This window comes from Porites lutea, chromosome 3 (assembly GCF_958299795.1).
Source record: "Porites lutea chromosome 3, jaPorLute2.1, whole genome shotgun sequence".
NCBI classification, from domain to species: domain Eukaryota; kingdom Metazoa; phylum Cnidaria; class Anthozoa; order Scleractinia; family Poritidae; genus Porites; species Porites lutea.
In genome coordinates, this window is record NC_133203.1 from 17973143 (window position 1) to 17991540 (window position 18398).

The 18398-nt window shown below is 40.0% G+C and overlaps 3 protein-coding genes and 1 pseudogene across 3 annotated transcripts; 1 reads left to right on the forward strand and 3 right to left on the reverse strand.

Moving 5' to 3' along the window:
- Positions 1 to 82: 82 nt before the first annotated feature.
- Positions 83 to 4501, reverse strand: LOC140931757 (uncharacterized; annotated as a pseudogene).
- Positions 4502 to 10373: 5872 nt separating this feature from the next.
- LOC140931758 (uncharacterized) lies at positions 10374 to 12997 on the reverse strand. Its single transcript, XM_073381504.1, has 4 exons — positions 12933 to 12997; positions 12087 to 12585; positions 11653 to 12035; positions 10374 to 10497 (listed from the first exon to the last, which is right to left on the reverse strand). The coding sequence occupies exons 1-4, from the start codon at positions 12995 to 12997 to the stop codon at positions 10374 to 10376; spliced, it is 1071 nt and encodes a 356-aa protein (XP_073237605.1).
- Positions 12998 to 13100: 103 nt separating this feature from the next.
- On the forward strand, positions 13101 to 15432 carry LOC140929457 (uncharacterized). The gene is made up of 4 exons (XM_073379251.1): positions 13101 to 13755; positions 14306 to 14415; positions 14951 to 15120; positions 15213 to 15432. Exons 1-4 carry the CDS (start codon positions 13147 to 13149, stop codon positions 15398 to 15400), a joined length of 1077 nt encoding a protein of 358 aa, XP_073235352.1. The 5' UTR covers positions 13101 to 13146; the 3' UTR covers positions 15401 to 15432.
- Positions 15433 to 15920: 488 nt separating this feature from the next.
- On the reverse strand, positions 15921 to 18263 carry LOC140931759 (transient receptor potential cation channel subfamily M member 7-like). Its single transcript, XM_073381505.1, has 2 exons — positions 17871 to 18263; positions 15921 to 16938 (listed from the first exon to the last, which is right to left on the reverse strand). Exons 1-2 carry the CDS (start codon positions 18261 to 18263, stop codon positions 16075 to 16077), a joined length of 1257 nt encoding a protein of 418 aa, XP_073237606.1. The 3' UTR covers positions 15921 to 16074.
- Positions 18264 to 18398: the final 135 nt, after the last annotated feature.

The following is an 18398-nucleotide window of genomic DNA, read 5'->3' on the forward strand; positions in this document are numbered from 1 at the left end:
ACGAATTGGAAAAAAAGGAACATAAAATTTAAACCAAGCATAATAGGAATGGACCACAACATGTATCGTCAGTTATATGTAGTAAATAGATACATGTTCACGGTTGTAATAATTATCATAACAAGTTCCAGATTGAGATAGTTCTTTCCCCATTGTGCCGACAATGGCATAGTGCATTAAACATGTTTAAATACTGGTCAACTGTAGTGTGTTCATTTGGAGACTACTCATTGTAGGAATGTACAGTTTATTCTGAGAATGGCAACAAAGTCTAATATTTAGTCACTGGAGCTGCTGTATTCATCAGAACTACTGAATACCCGAGTTTTTCGTGTTCTTCTTCTCGCAATATCACTGCTGTCACTTTCGGCTTCACTTGAGCTACATGTATCAGACCCTTTTGAATCCCGAGGGTGAGCATAAGTCTCTTCGCTCAATTCAGATTCACTGTCAGACTCTGACATTGCCAGTACCTCGCATATTATTTGCCAAGTCTCTGTGGCATGTACTTCACTGAAGAAAGCAAACTTGTCCTTCAGGTCTAGTACACTGCGCACATCATGGATCTTGCTGACAATGCTGTCAACGAGCTTTCTAGAGTATCCAGTGGCTAAATCTAGCCCTGTTGGTAATTTTTCATGCGCATGTTCTGTGCTAAATCTGCCCGGTAATTCATTAGCCAACAGCGTTAATGGGTCTGTCTTCGCCTTGACATTTCATTGCTGATTGCTGAGTCTGGTACTCTTTCTTCAGTGTCATTTAATGATTTGATGTAAGCTTCAACTGGTGATTGGTAGTCACTTAAAGAGCAGGAGTCTTGGCATATACACAGTTCCAGGCTGCATGTACAAACACAACGGCACGATTTTGCACATAAGTCACAACAGGAGTGTTTGGTATCATTACTCTGAGGACTTGAGCAGAAAGGTTTGAGAAGCAGTTTACACCGACATTCTTCATTATTCTTAACATACTCTTTCATTCCCTTGCTTATTTTTCTGCTCTGTGTACAGCCTTTAAATCTTAATAGCACAGCATGGCTCATAGTGTCCGATGATCGTCCAATTCTACCTGACTCTTGCAGATAATCATCAAGATCAGACTATGGCCCCAAATGAATTCAGTTATAAGCACCTTCCACATTAACTTCCATACCAAAAGCTATTGTACAGAAAACAACCCGAACAGTACCATTTTCCTTGCAAAATTCGGTTTCGATAGTTCCTTTTACCAGATTGTCAGTTTTCTTGTGATACATGGTAAATAAACGTGTCGGATCATCTAGTGGTTCTTGCCCAGTTGGTCTGTAATAGGCCTTTTGGCCAAGGCAATGACTGAATAATTCAAAAAGTTCCTTGACATGCTCTTTTTTGCGACAGAACACAAGAACTTTGGTTGCGTTAATCTGAATAATTTCAACATCCTTGATGATCACGCTAAAACTGCCATACGAGCTGGTTGAGTCAATATCCACTACAGCATATCGAACATTTGTCTTGTTGGGATCTCCCAAGATCTTTACACATCCATCCATGCCTAGATCCTTTATAATTGTCCTTCGAACAGTCTCCTTAGCCGTAGCAGTCAGGGTTATAAATGGTACATCGTGGTGAACCAAGGACCGCAGTTCTCCTAGTCTACTATAATCCTTTCTAAATGTTTCTTCAGATTTGGTTCCCATTCCCCTGCAATGTAAGCAAATTGTATAAACGTGGTATAAATAAACACAGTAGACAGAAACAGCACAATTTGTACCTGTATAAGTGTCAATGCCAGTACTATATTTTGGTCAACAAGTACTGCTACCATTCAAGTTTCTGGTTAGTTGATGAATCAGTCATAATCAATAAATTCAGGCAGTAGTAATCAATGTCAGTTAAAGTAAAAAATTTCTTCATTCAAATTATTATTCGAAAACCTGAGCAAACGATTCTGAGAAAGTCTAGAAATTACTATACTAAATGATTGTAACTCTGGTTTTTGAGCAAATAGGGATTTGCTACAAGATATAAATTATAATAATATATTAAGTCTGATTAATTATAAGCTTATTGTACTTCTGGTTAAGAGATTATGGTAACAGATATCTTCAAAAAAATAAACGTTGCATCTAAGAATGAGCCATAACACAATAGATGCTTTTGTTATTTTAAATGACATGGAAATTTTCAGGTGACCTTGTATTCTGTAGTCTCGCAGATGTATATCGCAAACAAGAACAAATCAATCACTCACCATTTTGCAATGCATTGACTTTCATCGACAAAAACAGCCTTAAGGTTTTCCTGAGTTTTCCATGAAAAATGCTTTGGTGGCTATTCAATAGAGCTTCGTGGCTTCCAAATACCAGCGAGTATTTTCCTTACGAAATTTCTTTTACTTGTTCCCTCGTGCAGTCTGCTCCAACTGAAGCAGCTGATATCCATCGGCCAACTAAAGAGGCAGCATGGTCCTTCATAAGGGCGACCAGTGGCACAACAACTAAGTAAACAGAACACACTTCCAGTCTTTCGCCGTGCTCTAAATAGTCGAAAACATAGGGAGCAACTTCAAAAGTCAAGCTTTTTCCTGATCCTGTTGGCGCTGAAAGAAATACGTCTTTTCCACTGCAGTAACCCTCGATTACTTTCCTTTGATGTTCACGGACATCTTTGTACTGTGCTTTTCGCAACCCATAAGCGATTGCGTCCTTGACTGAACACATCGTACAACCAGTTGAAAATTTAAGTTTTAGTAAAAGCCTCTACATAAACAAACAGCAAAGCAAATTTTACTTTCACCCAGACAGGATCTTGGGCGCGTGATCTGTTTGATTGACGTGTGGTTTGATAAGGCTGCCTCTGATTGGATAACAATACCGGAGGAATTTTCCCCCTGTAAATTTGGCGCGCTGCAAGGGATAAAAGTCGTTCGTGCCGGGTCCTACCACACCAGACCAGAAAACCATGCGAACGTCTTTGAGAAAGTCTAGGAAGTCAGAAATAAAGACAAGAAATTAGGAAATTAAGATGTGCGCAGTGACCAAAGTAGCTAAAGCTTCTGGGCTGGTCACTGCCATGTTAAGCTAGCTGACATATACAATAAGCGTAGTGAAAAATAATTATACCAAGAGAAAAGGTGCGAAAGTAACAATATTGACGTGTATTAAACAAAAAGAAAACAACAAAAACCAAAAAAACGACGACAACAAAATATGGCTAAAAGTGGTTAAACTAAAGTAAACTAAATTTATATTCTAGGAAACAGATTGCGAATTCAGCAGATATAACTTGAAGTGTTTAGAGAAGCTCAGGTGGAATAGTCTCCCACATTTTCGACAAAATCAAACAAAAAGTGGAAGCTTAATAGTTATCATTCATTTGTGGCCTTTGACTGGGCTATTGCGTGCAATTTTAACAGAGTTCGTACACCACTGGTCCATCAAAATTCCAGGACCTTTCCAGGACTTTCAAGGACCATATTTACAAAAATCCAGGACCAGTAATAGCCAGGAAAACTGAAACAATCCAAACAAACCAACAAACTATGTAGCATTTTTGCTACGTTTCTGCAAGAGTCTGTTGCTTCTGGTCTATTTCGCTGTCGATTTTAGAAGCTTCTTCAGGCTTTCGTTTTGAGGAACTCCAATGACTTTTTGACTGTGCTACTTAATTACTGACCGGTTTTCGACTGTTTTTTGACCGTTTCTTTAAGAGAAGCAGATGAGCTTGGTGTTTCAGCACTTGCATCACGTACTGAAGGGCTGGAATGTAAGCCACAAGACATCAAAGGACCAGGTTTGTCAGAGCTTGGTGAAGATGCTGCCTTTGAAGACATAAACTGGATAATTGGCACTGACCGCTCAGCTATTAATGCTGCTAATTCTTTGTGCTTACTCCGTCTCCTGTGACGTTTGCAGGGCTGTCAACCCCCCACGTCTTCAAATATTGAGAATTGATAACAAAGGGATGATACATGACATCATAACGAATGGCGCATGACGTCATTTTTGCAAAAGATACTGTTGACTCCGATCGCCCGAATTTATGATGACACAAAACGCGCGAAAAAGATTTTGTTGCACAACATTTGACTTGATCGGTTTACTTCCCACCAATCACATTATTGCTTATAGTATAATAGCATACCGGAAATTACAAGGAAACGCTTGACGTTAACAGTATAAAAATAACTCAAACAACGCAAAATATTTGAAATTTTATTGTCGGAAAGTCGACTCTACAAGAAATGGCAAAATTCGACGATTATCGGGGAGGATTTCATACTCTAACCTGGAGACTGGAAGATACGGTCCAAAATCTGGTGTCTCCCGGATTATCCGGGAGAGTTGACAGTACTGCTTCTGAGGGCGGATTCCCCCATGTTTGAGCAGTCCAATGATTTTTGGCACAAGCGACAACGTGCTTTGTGTTGAGAGCTTGAGTCTTGTAATATCCAGTCTTTGAATATCACATGAGAAGTCCAGTTTTCTTTGAACGTACACTTCCCAGGCATTGTTCATTCAGCTTAATCACAAGGGCTGGAAACAATACTTTTCAGTACGTTTTGACATGATTTAAAACAGAACGAAACAACGGCGCCATTCTCATCCAGATACGAACAACAAAATTTTCGAACATGGGGAGCCCGTAAAACCGCAGGGGTAGCTAGAGCCCAGACTCTGAACTGTCAGGTTTTGGGATTAACGACAGGTACGATTTTGCAAGATTGTAGATGTTCATTTGTCGCCCACAAAAAACTTGAAAATGTGAGCGAAGAAAATGAAAAGAAACTTATTCACTGTCCTAGGAAAAGTCTAATTTTCCAGGACTTTCAAGGACCGACACATATTTTCCAGGTTTTCCAGGCCTGGATTTTGAAATTTTAAATTTCCATGACTTTCCAGGTTTTCCAGGACCCAAACGAACCCTCTTTTAAGAGTTAAACAGAGATGTTAGTTTCGTTACGCTCTTTCTTTTAGGTGGTTAACTCTCTCTGATACACTCCCCTTCTTCTATGGAACCTCAACCCAAACAGCAATATTTTAAGAGAGACCCTCTTCTCATTCCTTGTCTTCTTTTCATGCTTAGGAACAGTCTACGCTTCTGAAGCAATTCATAAATGCAGTATTTTTCTCTTTTGAGTACAAACATAGACAATTTCACGTAACAACATGTAGCCTTAGTTTTTCTTAATGCTCTCTATTTCCTATAAAAAACCCTCTCTGTCACGTTCATTTTATGTCAAGAGCTAAAAATATAGATTTGGCTAGGGCTAAAAGCGAAGCTCCCATTAATATATTTATTATTTAAATCAAACAATAAACTTGTATTCCACAAATTAGTTAACTTTAGAGCACATCCACGTGACTTTTGAGGTAAAGGCTAAGTGATTTTCAGTCCAAGAGTCAGTGAACCCGGGGGGAGGGGTACTCCCATATACGGGCTATATAGGTATGTGCCGCAGAATAGAGTACCGAAGTGTGACGTCATAGAAAATGAAATTTGTGAAATTATGGGATTTGTTAAGGTATTCTGAAAGAACAACATCCAAGACGCCTACTCACCAAAAATTAGCAATTTGGGGCAGATTGTCTCTGAGATATTAGCCCAGTTATGCTCCGATGACTCCATACAAATCCTTCTAAATCTTACCTGGTTCCTAATCCTATGAACCAAGCCAAATTTAGAAGGATTTGTATGGAAACGTCACAGCATAACTCTTCAAGCCACATTATTAATTATTAATATGACTGTTGTTCATTTAATTAACAGAACTCTCACAACAAAACTTAGCTTAATGAAATAACAAGTGACAAAAAAGTAATGTTTAGTCGCGATCAAAGTTCAATACGAATAGAGTTGGTAGAGACACTCTTGTACGAATAATCCTGGCTGTAATCTGTTGTAATAAACAGACAGACTACACAGGAATGTTGCATTTTCGATTTCCAGCACATGTGGTATAAAACTTGGGTATAAAAAATTGAAGGCCAACGTAACAATGTATATAAAATTAAAAGTCCATAGGGGTCTTGTAAAACTGTCCAGATAAAAAGACCAAATGGTTTTGTCATTAACAATAAACAAACCAATTGAAACGTGCTTTCCTGGTTTCCTGATTTTTGTGTTGCACTTTTCAGCGAGAGCGATCTCACAGAAGAAACCATGACTACGAACGATCTGAGCTAAATCTTCGGCCTCTCTCTTTTCTGTAACAATCGTGACCTTAAGTGGGATGTTCCTTAGCGTCATCGTCCTTTTGGGTCATTGCATTGGCTTCCAGTTGCGACACTGTAAGGTAGGCGTTGCAAATAATTTATTAATTATACAGGAGTTCTTTACTTATGTTTATGAAACAAAGTATATGTAAACGGGACAATTCCCTGTATTGTTTGATCAAGATACTTACCACTGAAATCTTTTGAATGACCACAACAGGTCGACCAGGTCGCGCTCTAGATGACCTAGTTGTCCGTGATCGTTCATGGCCAAAAATTGCTCTCCAATTTCGATTTGAAAAGTGCATTCATGGTAGCCTTAAGCCTCACAATGGATTTCAACTGTGTAGAAAGCATCGTTTGTGAGAGATCCGGAATCTGACATCATTATACAACTTGCACAACCCCCGGATACAACCAAAAAGGGATATGCTTTGAATCAAGACCCCCAGTTTTCGCCAGAGATAAAGGTTAATGTATTCACAGAGAGTTAATTTTTCCTTTTTTATGTCATGCACTGCCACAGGGAGCAGGGGAGCCAGATTTGAGCTTTGCGAATATTAAATATTCGATGTTAAACGTGGTCTTACGTTGTCCAGTCTTTTCGTTTAGGCGTTCGTGACGCTTAAGCCCACTGGGTAAAGCATTCCATTCATCACTCAAATCTACTAGGATAGTGTATAAAGCTTAGGACAAAGCTGTAATTCCGACCAAAACAAACTTCGCCAAAGTGTGCAAAGTGCACAATTCTTAACTTGATACCTGCTGGGCTTTAACCGCGGCGTAAACAAAAGATCGGAAAACATCAAACAAGCGCCACGATATAGATCGAATGCCATAAACTGCCGCTTATAAGCCCTGGGCTAATACAAGTTTGTAAGTGGTTTTGGGTGGGCTTATAAGCGGATGAAAAAAAAAAAACGTTTCGAAATGAGCAACAGCACTGTTGATCGACGCGTGATTTTAAATTTATTATTCTTACAATTGAAGCCTTAAAAAGGCAGCAATAAATCGAATTCAGTTAAATTTCAAAACAAAATCAAAACTGTAACAACACGAACGTAACTGGAACCCAACAAAACGAAAGTTCAGAGCTCATCCCCGCCATCATTAGATTAAGTTTTAATGTCTAGTTCACAGCTGAGAAGCTTCTCGTACTTGTAAAATGACGGTTTAATTTCTAGTATACTGAGTGGTGTGGCCTCCTTTAAACTCATCATCTTCATTATTATCATAAACATCATCGTCTGAGTCATCACTCTCAAGATGAAACTCCACAAGGTCTTCATCAGCTGATTGCATCTTGTAATCATCTTCCGATCCACTAAGATCAAGAGAAATTCCGCATTTCTTAAAGCTTCTTATGATGGCGTCTTTGCTCTGGTTTACTTCTGGCCACGCTTTACCCACCCACTTGGTTAGAAGAACTCGCCTGTCTGATGCAGTCAATTTGCCTTCAGTGTACAACTGCAAGTTTTCACTCATGTGAACTCATGTTGGCGCCTTACTGCCTCTATAAAAGGTTTGTTAATGCAGACATCTAAGGGTTGAATTCGACTTGTGCAGCCTGGCGGAACATTGACTAGTTCAGTCTTGTAATTACACAAGGCAATTTTTACAGCATTGGTCTGCTGAGCGGCATGGACATTAGCCCAGTCACTCGCCACCCACTTCTTCATAATTGCCTTGTCACACCATCCTTTTTCTTGAAACATAATGCAAACCCTTTTATCCCAGCCATCTCTCTCAGTCTTGGAAATTCTCTTCCCTTGTCCTCGAAATATTATGGTTGGCCATAATATGTGCTGGACCAAACTTCTTTTGATCCAGCATTATCCTATCTCTTACCATCATCTAAGACAAATGGCAAAGGAGTTTGGTCCATATTGGCAATGTCAGCAACTTGGAAATTACCACGTCTTCTTACTCTCAGCAGTTTGGCGTGAAACTTGGAAATAGTCGCACTCAAGTTGACAGGAGCATGCTGTGCAGCTTGGGTGGTTTTGCGTAGACTTATGTTCTTTTTTTTGCAAAATCGTCTGAACCACTTATCAGAATATTTGAAATCTTTGACATCCAGATAGAGCTCATTCATCAATTGCTTTGCTCGAGTGTCAAACCACCATCTTTTGACTTTTCGTCCTTCCTTTCTCAGGTCTAAAAATTCTTTGTATAGCTTATCTTCCATGAAAGGATATCTCTTATTACATCCCTGACCAACCGCTTTGGATCTGCTCTTCCGCTTCGTTATTTTTTTCTCTTTCTGAACCCACAAACGCACTTGTTGACAATCAACTGCAAATTTACTTGCGGTCCGAGAAATGTTTTTTCCGTCTTGGTAAAACCTTTAATGACTCTCAGCTTGAATTCACGATCAAACGCACCCCGTGTCTGTGACGACTTTTAACTGGTATTGCTCTTAGATGGCTGCTCATTATTTTTAACTACTTCAATGTCTGTGTCTTCAATTTGAATCTCTTCTGCCATCATGGTGGCCTCTACACAATCTCCACCATCTGCCATACTCATAATGTGACCTACAGTATGGTATACGAGCATAAACGCATTGGTATGTATACCTGTCAAACTTTGGACTAAATCTAATCAGGTGCTACCGTGTCATACACATGAATCGCATCTCAGTTCAAGGGGAAAGCAATTCCAAGTCCTGTTAGGGATTCATTTGTAACAATTTGCTCTAAATGACCAAACCAACTACCGTAACTACACTGAATGGCACGAGTCTCTGTCACAACGAACTTTGCAACTTTCACATAAAGTTCAGCCTGAAATTCACAACTTCATTTCAAAGTTCACGATTTGAATGACAACTACGTAGTGAAATTGCTCGCTTCGTAGCGAACTTTGGGAATTTCAAACAAACTTCGGAAACAGTTTGTCAAAAGTTTTGTGAAACGCACTGTAACACTACAGGAGAACAATGAACAGTTACTTCAAAGCATTTGGCGAAAATAAAGATATTAAGATTGTTAATAATGAAATGGTAATAAAGTTATTGTTCTGTAATCTTTTCCAGTTATTTGTTGAAGCAATAGTGTTCTCTGAGAGTGCTTAATATTAATAAAACAAGAAAAACTGGAGGGGGGCTTATATCCGGATGGGGTTATAATCAGATGTATTTTTTTGTTTGCATGTAGGTGGACCTATAACCCGGGGGGGCTTATAAGCGGATGAGCTCAAAAACGGCAGTTTACGGTATTTATATTTTAGCTCCTCTGCTCACTGAGGCCAGCAGTACCGTTCTACCGGCAACCCGAAAATAGAGGATTGCTTTCTGCCTAGTGGTTTCTTGGGCCTTGTTCTGCCTCGTTACTTGTCTGAAAGAAATTAGTTCGGCACCTAGCAACAATGCCTCATGTACAACAAACACATTGGCATTGCCTTATCTCTATCGACTTTACTCTGACGAACTATTTAAAAAAACCTTAAGAATTTCGTTTTGTTGTGTTTTGCTAACTAGGACATGAACGATTAAGAAAGATATAATTAATATGTGGTTTACAGGTCTCTATACTATGGGAAAGGACAAGTGGGGTATTGAAAGAGGACACTGCCTTTAGTGTGAAGGCGACGAATATGAAAGTAGTGTGGTACAATGTGACTATTGTGGTCACACACCTATGAGTCATGTTCCCTTTGACCCTAAGAGGCCAAGATATGACGCAACACCAGGTGCGACACCGACCAGAGGTGTGTGTGGAAACAAATAGAGTTTATTTTTCGGTGGTTAAAGAAGATGGACCTCAACCTGTTAGAGAAAGGCTCGACGAGGGATTAGCCAGAGAGGGACCAGAACAACTGACAAATGCAGACGATGCGCCCGCAGCACATCTACCGGGGAGGACAAGCCACGGCGAGGGGTTTGCCGAAAAGGGGGCAGATGCCAGCGGCGCAGAGCCCACAAAAGAAGCCTCTGTCATAGAGGTCGATACAAGTGTTGATGACGAGGTGGGTCCCTTTCAGAGGAAAATCGATGCCATCACAAAAACCAGAAGATTCGTTGTCAGCAAAACTAGCGTAAATCTTTTTCGCATTTTGTAATGTGTGTAGTGTGAAGATGATTGCCAAAAAAGAGCACAAGGGCCAGGATATGTTCCTGATTACCCAGCATATAGCCACTGCAATACATAAAACTAATGAAGCCATTTGTCTCTCATGCAAGAGCGAAATTCCCGCAGCGATTCTCAAAGTACAACGGCAAGTAGAAGACAAGTACCTGCACGTATTTTCCTTCACCAAGGCCTCCATCTTGTGCCGTGCATGTAAGATTAAGTTCTCTGCCATGCACAAAGTTGTGTTAAATAACATCAGGCAGCACGTAGATAGTCGTGGCCACAAGGAAAAGATCGGGAAGACAATGGCAGCAAGTTCAAAGGATATTTCATAATTTTTCACCCGTAAGATTCCAGCTAACAAGGAATGATCATGACCAGCAAAACAGCTGTGCTAGGGATTTTATAAAGATAAGTTATCTTATGTAAATAATGGAGAAACTGTCGAAGTAAATCCCAAAATTCTTTTGCATGACCTAAAACCAGGAGAACATAAAAGGAATGTGTTGTTTTACCTGGAACCTTTCTTTGTTTTAAATGAAACGGGGCATGAGAAGACAACAGGAGTATTTTGAAGTAGTAACTGTTTAAGGGCAGCAGATGAAGGAACATTTCCGGACAATATGTGTTCAGCTTGTTCGAATATACCTAAATTAGAATCATTCAGAACACGAATCCTGCTTAGCATGAATTTCATCAGATTACTTCGAGTCGTTATTACTCCCTCAGTAACCTCTGAATCGACCGGCCGCTAATGCCGTCCAGTGATGTCACTACTCTTTGATCTTTGCTTTAATTCATGCAAAAAGTAAAACACAATTTTCAAGTGGCAAACCGAGAAATATCGTTTGGAAATGTCTGCATGATACAGAAGTGCTTTTTTTTTTCCGATCGTAATTCATGTTTATTGTTCAAACTATCAACTGCATGCAGTACAACTCTGAACCAGTTGTACTAAAATCAAACTCGGTCGCAATCACACAATGAAATAAACACACACACGGAACACTTAGTTCAAAAACACGGATTTGCTTTAATTGAAAAAAAGCTATTTGGTCCTTAACGAAGAAAACAAACAAGGAGACAAGAAAGAAAAGCTAACAGAATCATTACACTTGACAGTAAAAATAGCAAGAAGGTCGAATTATAACATTGATCTCAGAAAACTTCGCGTAAACAAAATCACAGGCCGCCGAAACCACAAAGCGGCTCTAAATGAAAAACCTACCGACTCTCCGCAATGATTCTTCATTCGCAGTACAATTTAGCATTTCAGTTTCGAAGACAAGGGCAATTTTGCTGTTTAAGATAAAGATTAAGCTTGCGTTTTCGGAGGTTCTGCCAGCCGCAATTGGAGGTCTGTTCGTAGTCTTTGCGTACGATTTGTCTTCTTCGGTAATGGTCTTCGTGCTTCCACGTTCAGTAGTTGGATTCGCACGGTCGTTTATTCCATTGATTGCCTCTTGCACAATCTTAGAATTCATTTTCCATTTTCTTAAATTAAATCCTCCCCATTGTGTAAGTGATTTGGACTTCGAACACAGCTCCAACGCCTTCGCTTCGTCTCCTTCGCCGGTAACAAGATCGTCTACATAGAGGGATTTCTTCAAGAGCTCAATGAAATGCGGCTTGAATTCTTCAGACACTTGTGAGTCTAAATGGTGTCGAATCGTTGATGCCAAAATAGCTGGAGATGGTCTGAGTCTAAACACGAGACGGGTGAACCTCAAATGTACAATCTCAGAGTTCAGATCATCAGGATCCTTAAGCCACAAGAATCACAGCATATCTCTATCCCTTTTGTTGATTCCAACCATGAGAAAGGCCTTTTCTATGTCAGCCGTAAGACCAATCTTGTGCCAACGAAAGTTAACCAGGGTGTCAAATAACTGTGGGGTATAATTTGGCCCTGTTTCAAGACAATCGTTTGAGGAGTGAGTACGTTCGCGGGGCTTGGCTGAACCATCATACACAATCCTTTGTTTGGTTGTTTCGCGGTCTCTCCGTATCACGGCGTGGTGTGGAAGGTAGTGTACGTCTTCTTCCTCACTGTCCTTATCCGCAGCGACCCTTTCCACGATTCCCTTGCTCAATTGCTCTTCAATAATTTGATTATATTCGCGAATCAGTTCCGGTTCCTTTAAAAATTTTTGTTGCAGTGATTTAAGGCGGTTGACACATAGTTCATAGTCACTGGATATTGCTGGATGATTATCATGCCAAGGCAACGGCACCTCGTAACGTCCATTAAAATGGACCTGTATGGTGGCCGAGAACTGCCACTGAGTCTTCGGCACATTTTTCTTTTTTTTTCTTTATTATAAGTAGATTGAATGTAAAACAAAATGAAAATAACATTTAAATCAAATAAAAATGCAATAAAACGTAAAACAAAATGCAAGTAAAATCTCAATCAAAATACAAATGCAATTAAATTTAAAATGCAAAGTTAACTCCATTCAGATTAAAATTGACTGCACTTTAAAAGAGAATGCAAAACAATATAAGTAGAAGTCAAAGTCAATTAAAATTCAATAAATTTTGAAAAGAGAATGGAAAACGAAGTTAGTGGCAGTGCTCGGCCATGCGAAGATTTACTTTCGTTTGAAGTAAAATTGAAAGTAAATTTTTCGCATGGCCGAGCGCTGCCACTGCCAGACCCGCCCCAGGCCTCCAAACCAATGACTCCCATAAAGCCATTCGCGGTTTGGTTTGTATCCGCCATTTTGTTCCATGACAACAAACATGGCTGACTCTACTTGGAAAGAGGATGATAAGTTAAAAGAAGCCATGACACAGCTTGTTCAGCAAGGACTCCAAAGGATCGAGGCGCTGGACTTCCTTAAACGTGACTTCCCACAGTATCCTTGGAGCATGAGAACCCTTGACAGGCGACTTCGTCACTTTGACATTTTCTACAACGACAAGAGTGTTGAAGTCGAAGACGTACAGACAGCGGTGGGAAACGAACTGAAAGGCCCTGGTAAGCTTTTAGGTTACCGGGCTATGCACAGAAAACTCCGCCAAGAGTATGGCATAAATGTAACCAGAGACCAAGTTTACAATGTCATGACGGAATTGGACCCAGAGGGTCTTGAAGCACGCGGCGGTATTGGGGCGAAGAAAAAAAGACAGAAAGGAAATTTTACTACAAGGGGATCAAACTGGGTTCACTCGTTAGACGGCCACGATAAACTTATGGGATACCAACATTTGACATTCCCATTGGCTATCTATGGCTGCCTTGACACAGCAAGTAGAAAACTACTTTGGTTACGAGTCTGGAAATCGAACTTTTACCCCAAAGTGATTGGACGGTGGTATTTCGATTATCTTTACGAGACAAGAGTGATGGCTGCAATGCTGAGGGTAGACAGGGGCACAGAAACTGGGGTAATGGCTACATTGCATTTCTTTTTACGAAGACATCATCACATGGACCCAAGTGACTCTGTTGTTTATGGACCTTCAACTGAAAACCAGGTAGCTTAGTTACTATACAAGTTCTTACAATATACATGGAGCCATTTTTAACGTTTAGCTTTGAAATGAGTTCTTGTGAGGGGGCGATAATTTTGCTCAGTCCGTTGATAATGCTATCCTGTTGGGGTAGAGAGGGGAGGGATTATCATCTACTATACTGCTTATAATTCTAGAGGAGACGACAGATGCTAAGTCATTACAATGTCATTTCAGGTATAGATTGCATGCACAGATTATAAGGCCTGGTTTATGCAAAAAAGGTCATTTTTGAATTGCTATTTTGGAAACTATTTACAGCTATAATAAAGTGAATTATAGTGTATTATCGTTTGTCTCACAGTGTACAGTGTAGTCACTTGAAGGAAGTAGAACGTAACGCTTCCACTGTAAAAATTGTAAAACACGGTTGCACCACACGGTGGCTTCTGTAGTTATGCAGTCTTCAGAGCCATGTTGTAATATATTAACTAAATTCTCAGGTTATTGCTGGGAACATTCCATGCCAACATAATTGTGTTCACCTCTCACCTTGTTTGTAATTCAATCCTAGATTGAGAGATGGTGGAGAGAGCTACACGAGCGTATGGAGAAATACTATAAAGGTCATTTGTGTTGGCTCAAGGACCAAGGCCATTATCATCCACATGATGACAAAGACAGGTTGATTCACTATGCATTTCCTCAGTGTATCATTCACAGTGAAACCTGTATAAAGGGGACCTTATTAAGCGAGCACCCTGTGTTAAGCGGACACTGGAGCATTCCCCGAAGGTGTCCGCTTAATACAGGTTGCACTGTGTTTATACACCTTGGAGATTGGGCTCCATGTAACCTCCCTACCTTTTTCCTGGGGTCTCTTCTCTCTCACTCCAGGAGGGTGTGGGAAGATTAGAGACCCTGGTAATGAGGTTGCTAACTTCCTGTGCTTTTTGTACCTGGTAACCATCAATGCAACTCAATATTATGATTGAACTAAAAAAAGAATTATAAAAAAACAAGCCAGTTCTAATGCATGTAAATTAGGTTTTGTCTCTGGAAAGCCAAGGTTCAGTGTCAAGACATATGGAATATTATTTGTGGCGTGAATGGTTGGGAGATGTTATGTTTTTTTTTTTTCAATTAGCCAGACATAAAACAACCAGGGTTGTAACTCTGCAACATTTTAATTCTGTTGTGTTCCTCTCCAATCGTATAGGATGCTTCTGGCGTTCATCATGATACCGCTAATACAGAAAGATCTAGATGTCTTTAGAGAGTCGGTTTGGAACACTCATAGGATACGTGCACAGAAGGACACGATTCTTCCAGATGGCATTCCAAACCACATGTATAGTTTCCCTGAACAGTATGGCCTGGAAGAATGTGGTTTGTTTGGAACACCTGATACCATTTCAGACTTGGCATTTTTCTCGTTTTGGTAATTTTCTCTTTAACTTTTCATTTGGATTAGATTACAGGTCTCCCAGTTACAGAGGAACAGCTCAAGGAGGCAGCTACTCAGTCTGGAGTGCTGACTGTTCCTGATGATTTTCTGCAGCCTGAATTTAGAGCAGAATGCGAACGTGTCTTACCAGATAGTGAAACGATTAGACCCCATGAATGCAGGGATGCATACATTTACTTAAAAAATAACTTCCAGCTGTGACTGTCGGTATTGTAGGCACTAGTGGTCCTTAGGTTGCACTAAGCTTGTGATGGGACAGCTGGGGGATGCTCCTTCTAGTCAATAAAGTTACATAGTGTGCATAAGTTCAAGATAGATGTGACAAAAATTATTTCTGGTAAAGAAAACAATCTCTGAAACATTTTTTGTACATTGTTTTTTTTATTGACTAACAACAACTGAAAATATTATGTCATATAACGTTTCAATCATTAAACTTTATAATGTTTCACTTTTATTAATTTCTTGTAACATGGAATCAGCAAAAACGAAATTCCATAGTGGTGAAAGACCCACATTTAGGACTATTGGTACTTTCTAGAACTGTAACACTATAAAAGTAACACGTTTATATTTATAATATGAAGTTGGAACAAGTAAATTTTGTAATTTTTGTAATTATTGATGAACTATGGCAATAATGTGAACACTTCTTCAAGTTTGCCAGTGAAAACAAAAGTTTGAGTTGCAGAGTGATGGTTACAGCTTACATCTAACGGCAAATATGTCAACTCCATGCTGTCCTACAAAGGGCAAACACAACAGCATTCCTCATTAAAAAACAACAGTATACACAGAAAAGGGGAAGGGGTGGAAGTAGCTTATGTGGTAAACATATAGCACATGTAAAAACAGCAAAACATATCAGAAATTAACTAACTTGGTTTAAGTTTCAGCTTTAGAAGCTTGCAGTAGGAGTTGCACTGATGAACCTCAAAAAATGACTCAATTGCTCTTCCAGCCAAGTTGCCAGTACAGAACTGATAACCCCCATCCTCATTTTGTATCTCAGCTGAGGCTATTTCAGGATCGTACAAGGTATATCCTGACCCTTGGAAGTCTAAAACCATAACTTTGCCTTCTGATTTCTCATACGTAAAATGAGAAAACGCCTGTGCCTTCTTACATAGCATGGTATCTTCTTCACAGACAATTCCATTGTTGTTTATAAACTTTGCAAAGTCTCCAGGGATGAACTCCTCAACTGTTAACAGCTCCCCGTCCTCTGTTTTCCCCATGTACACAGACTTGTATTCAAACGAAACTCCATATTCGTCAAGCTTGTCCTTTGCAATTGTTTCCTTCAGCTGCGATGCAAAGGTTCTTGCTAGATATTGCATCTGTACTGACTTTCTAGTATGTTCTTCTGTGGTCTGTCCTGTACCTTTAATCAGTTGAACAGCACTCTCCAGATAACTCTTAACAACCCATGTTCCTTTATTAAAGCCTTCTGTAATGCTTGTGGCTTTAAATGCCTTTCGGAAACCTCCAGCTGCAAACTCTTTCTCTTCTATGACAAATTCAGCTTGGAGTGGCACTGATGACCATTCCATGTGAGCAAAGTCAAATTTGTAGATCAGGATTTTCTTGGCTTTGTAATCAACTACCCTTCCAAGCCTAAGTATGTCCTTGATAGAAAGGCTCTTTGGGTAAAATTTACTCGTTGCAGGTGAAGGCTTCACTGGGCTTGGATGGGACGCAGGCCTTTTCTGTGGAACTTCGTATCTTGCATTCTTTTCCTGTGGACCAAGACAAAAAATATTGAACAAAAGGAAGAACTTGCAACCATGTTAAACTGCTATCTTGAACACTGATAAAACAAAAATTGATATAACATTTTGCCAGACTTTTAAGTTCTATAATTATCGACAATGGGGGGTGAGTATTTAATCAGGGGTTCCAGACAAACACAGAGAAACTGATGAAAGCACAAGACTGAGGGCCAAGTGCTCACTTTTGAAAAATAATTAGTATTAACTATTGGTATTGGGTATCAAGATCCGTCCACCTCACCTAAATAAATCTTATTGACTGCTGACCCAGGGGCAGATCTAGGGGGAGGGTGCAGGGGGTGAACACCCCCTCCCCCAACCCCCTGAGATGAAGCCTCTTCATATTCGCTTTTAAAATTTCTTTACATCACCAGTCAGTTACACCATTTCTTATTGGTGTATCCCCTCCTAAGGAAAATCCTGGATCCGCCCCTGTGACCTTACAAATTATTAATGAGTTTAAGAATGCATGCTGGTTTGTAACCTTGTAGTGGAATGTAGAAAACTATAGATTGTTATGAATCAGGGAACAAAAGTTTTCTAATTCTATCCTCCTGGGACTTCATAGTATCAAATAGTACCAATAATCTAATGTGCTGGAAGCAACAGCTGGATGCAGATTTGGTTTAATTTTGCAATTAAAACGTTTTCTAAACTTTAATACAAACAGTGGCTTTGCAAAAAGTCACTCCCCACGGATATTTCTATACACCACGAGTAAACCGGTGAGTAAACAAAACGCTTCCGCGAAGATTATTTTACTGTGACTAAAACCTCAACTACCTAAAATGTCCTTATCAGAATTCCTAGAAGAAAGGTCTTGAGTTCATAATCCAAATCCAAAGTGCAAATAAAACTCGTGATTCATTTTGATTATTACGGGTTTATTGTGCTATTACCTTGCATTCCAAGGATCCATCCTGATCGGAAACGACCTCCACTCCTTCGCGTTTTATAAACCGTATATAGAACACTTTTCGGTTTGGAATATGGGCCATCTCTTCGCAAGATGGCCCGCGCTCTCGAGCCAGTACGTCACAGATAAGATTATTTTCGATCTGAGGCCTGAAGTGCTTCTTGCAGGTGTCTTTGATGTTCGCAATCGTTATCTCTTCGTGCTCAAAAGGCACGTATTTCTGGGGCCCTATCCTAGTGTATTTCTGCTGTTTGCCTGATACATCTGCACTCATTCTCTGCACTACTATTTCTTCCGCCACAGTGCTTTCCTCTCCTGTTTTCTTGCCTTTTCTCTTAGCCTTCTGAATGGCGGCATACCGCCTCCACTCCGCCATGTTGACGACTCACACAAAACGCGCGCATGGCTTTTTGGGAGTCATTGGTTTGGAGGCCTGGGGCGGGTCTGGCAGTGGCAGCGCTCGGCCACGCGAATAATTTACTTTCAATTTTACTTCAAACGAAAGTAAATC

What these genes read in the sequence shown, in the direction of transcription:
- LOC140931758 (XM_073381504.1), bottom strand. Translation starts at nt 12,997, where the DNA reads ATGGCGGATACAAACCAAACCGCGAATGGCTTTATGGGAGTCATTGGT. An exon ending in GGTTTGGAGGCCTGGGGCGG is followed by an intron (nt 12,586 to 12,932) that starts GTCTGGCAGTGG and finishes CTTATAATAAAG; the next exon opens with AAAAAAAAAGAAAAATGTGC. An exon ending in TAGAAAAGGCCTTTCTCATG is followed by an intron (nt 12,036 to 12,086) that starts GTTGGAATCAAC and finishes TTGTGGCTTAAG; the next exon opens with GATCCTGATGATCTGAACTC.
- LOC140929457 (XM_073379251.1), top strand. Translation starts at nt 13,147, where the DNA reads ATGAGAACCCTTGACAGGCGACTTCGTCACTTTGACATTTTCTACAAC. An exon ending in GACCTTCAACTGAAAACCAG is followed by an intron (nt 13,756 to 14,305) that starts GTAGCTTAGTTA and finishes ATTCAATCCTAG; the next exon opens with ATTGAGAGATGGTGGAGAGA. An exon ending in GTATGGCCTGGAAGAATGTG is followed by an intron (nt 15,121 to 15,212) that starts GTTTGTTTGGAA and finishes ATTAGATTACAG; the next exon opens with GTCTCCCAGTTACAGAGGAA.
- LOC140931759 (XM_073381505.1), bottom strand. Translation starts at nt 18,263, where the DNA reads ATGGCGGAGTGGAGGCGGTATGCCGCCATTCAGAAGGCTAAGAGAAAA. An exon ending in ATGGATCCTTGGAATGCAAG is followed by an intron (nt 16,939 to 17,870) that starts GTAATAGCACAA and finishes CTTGGTCCACAG; the next exon opens with GAAAAGAATGCAAGATACGA.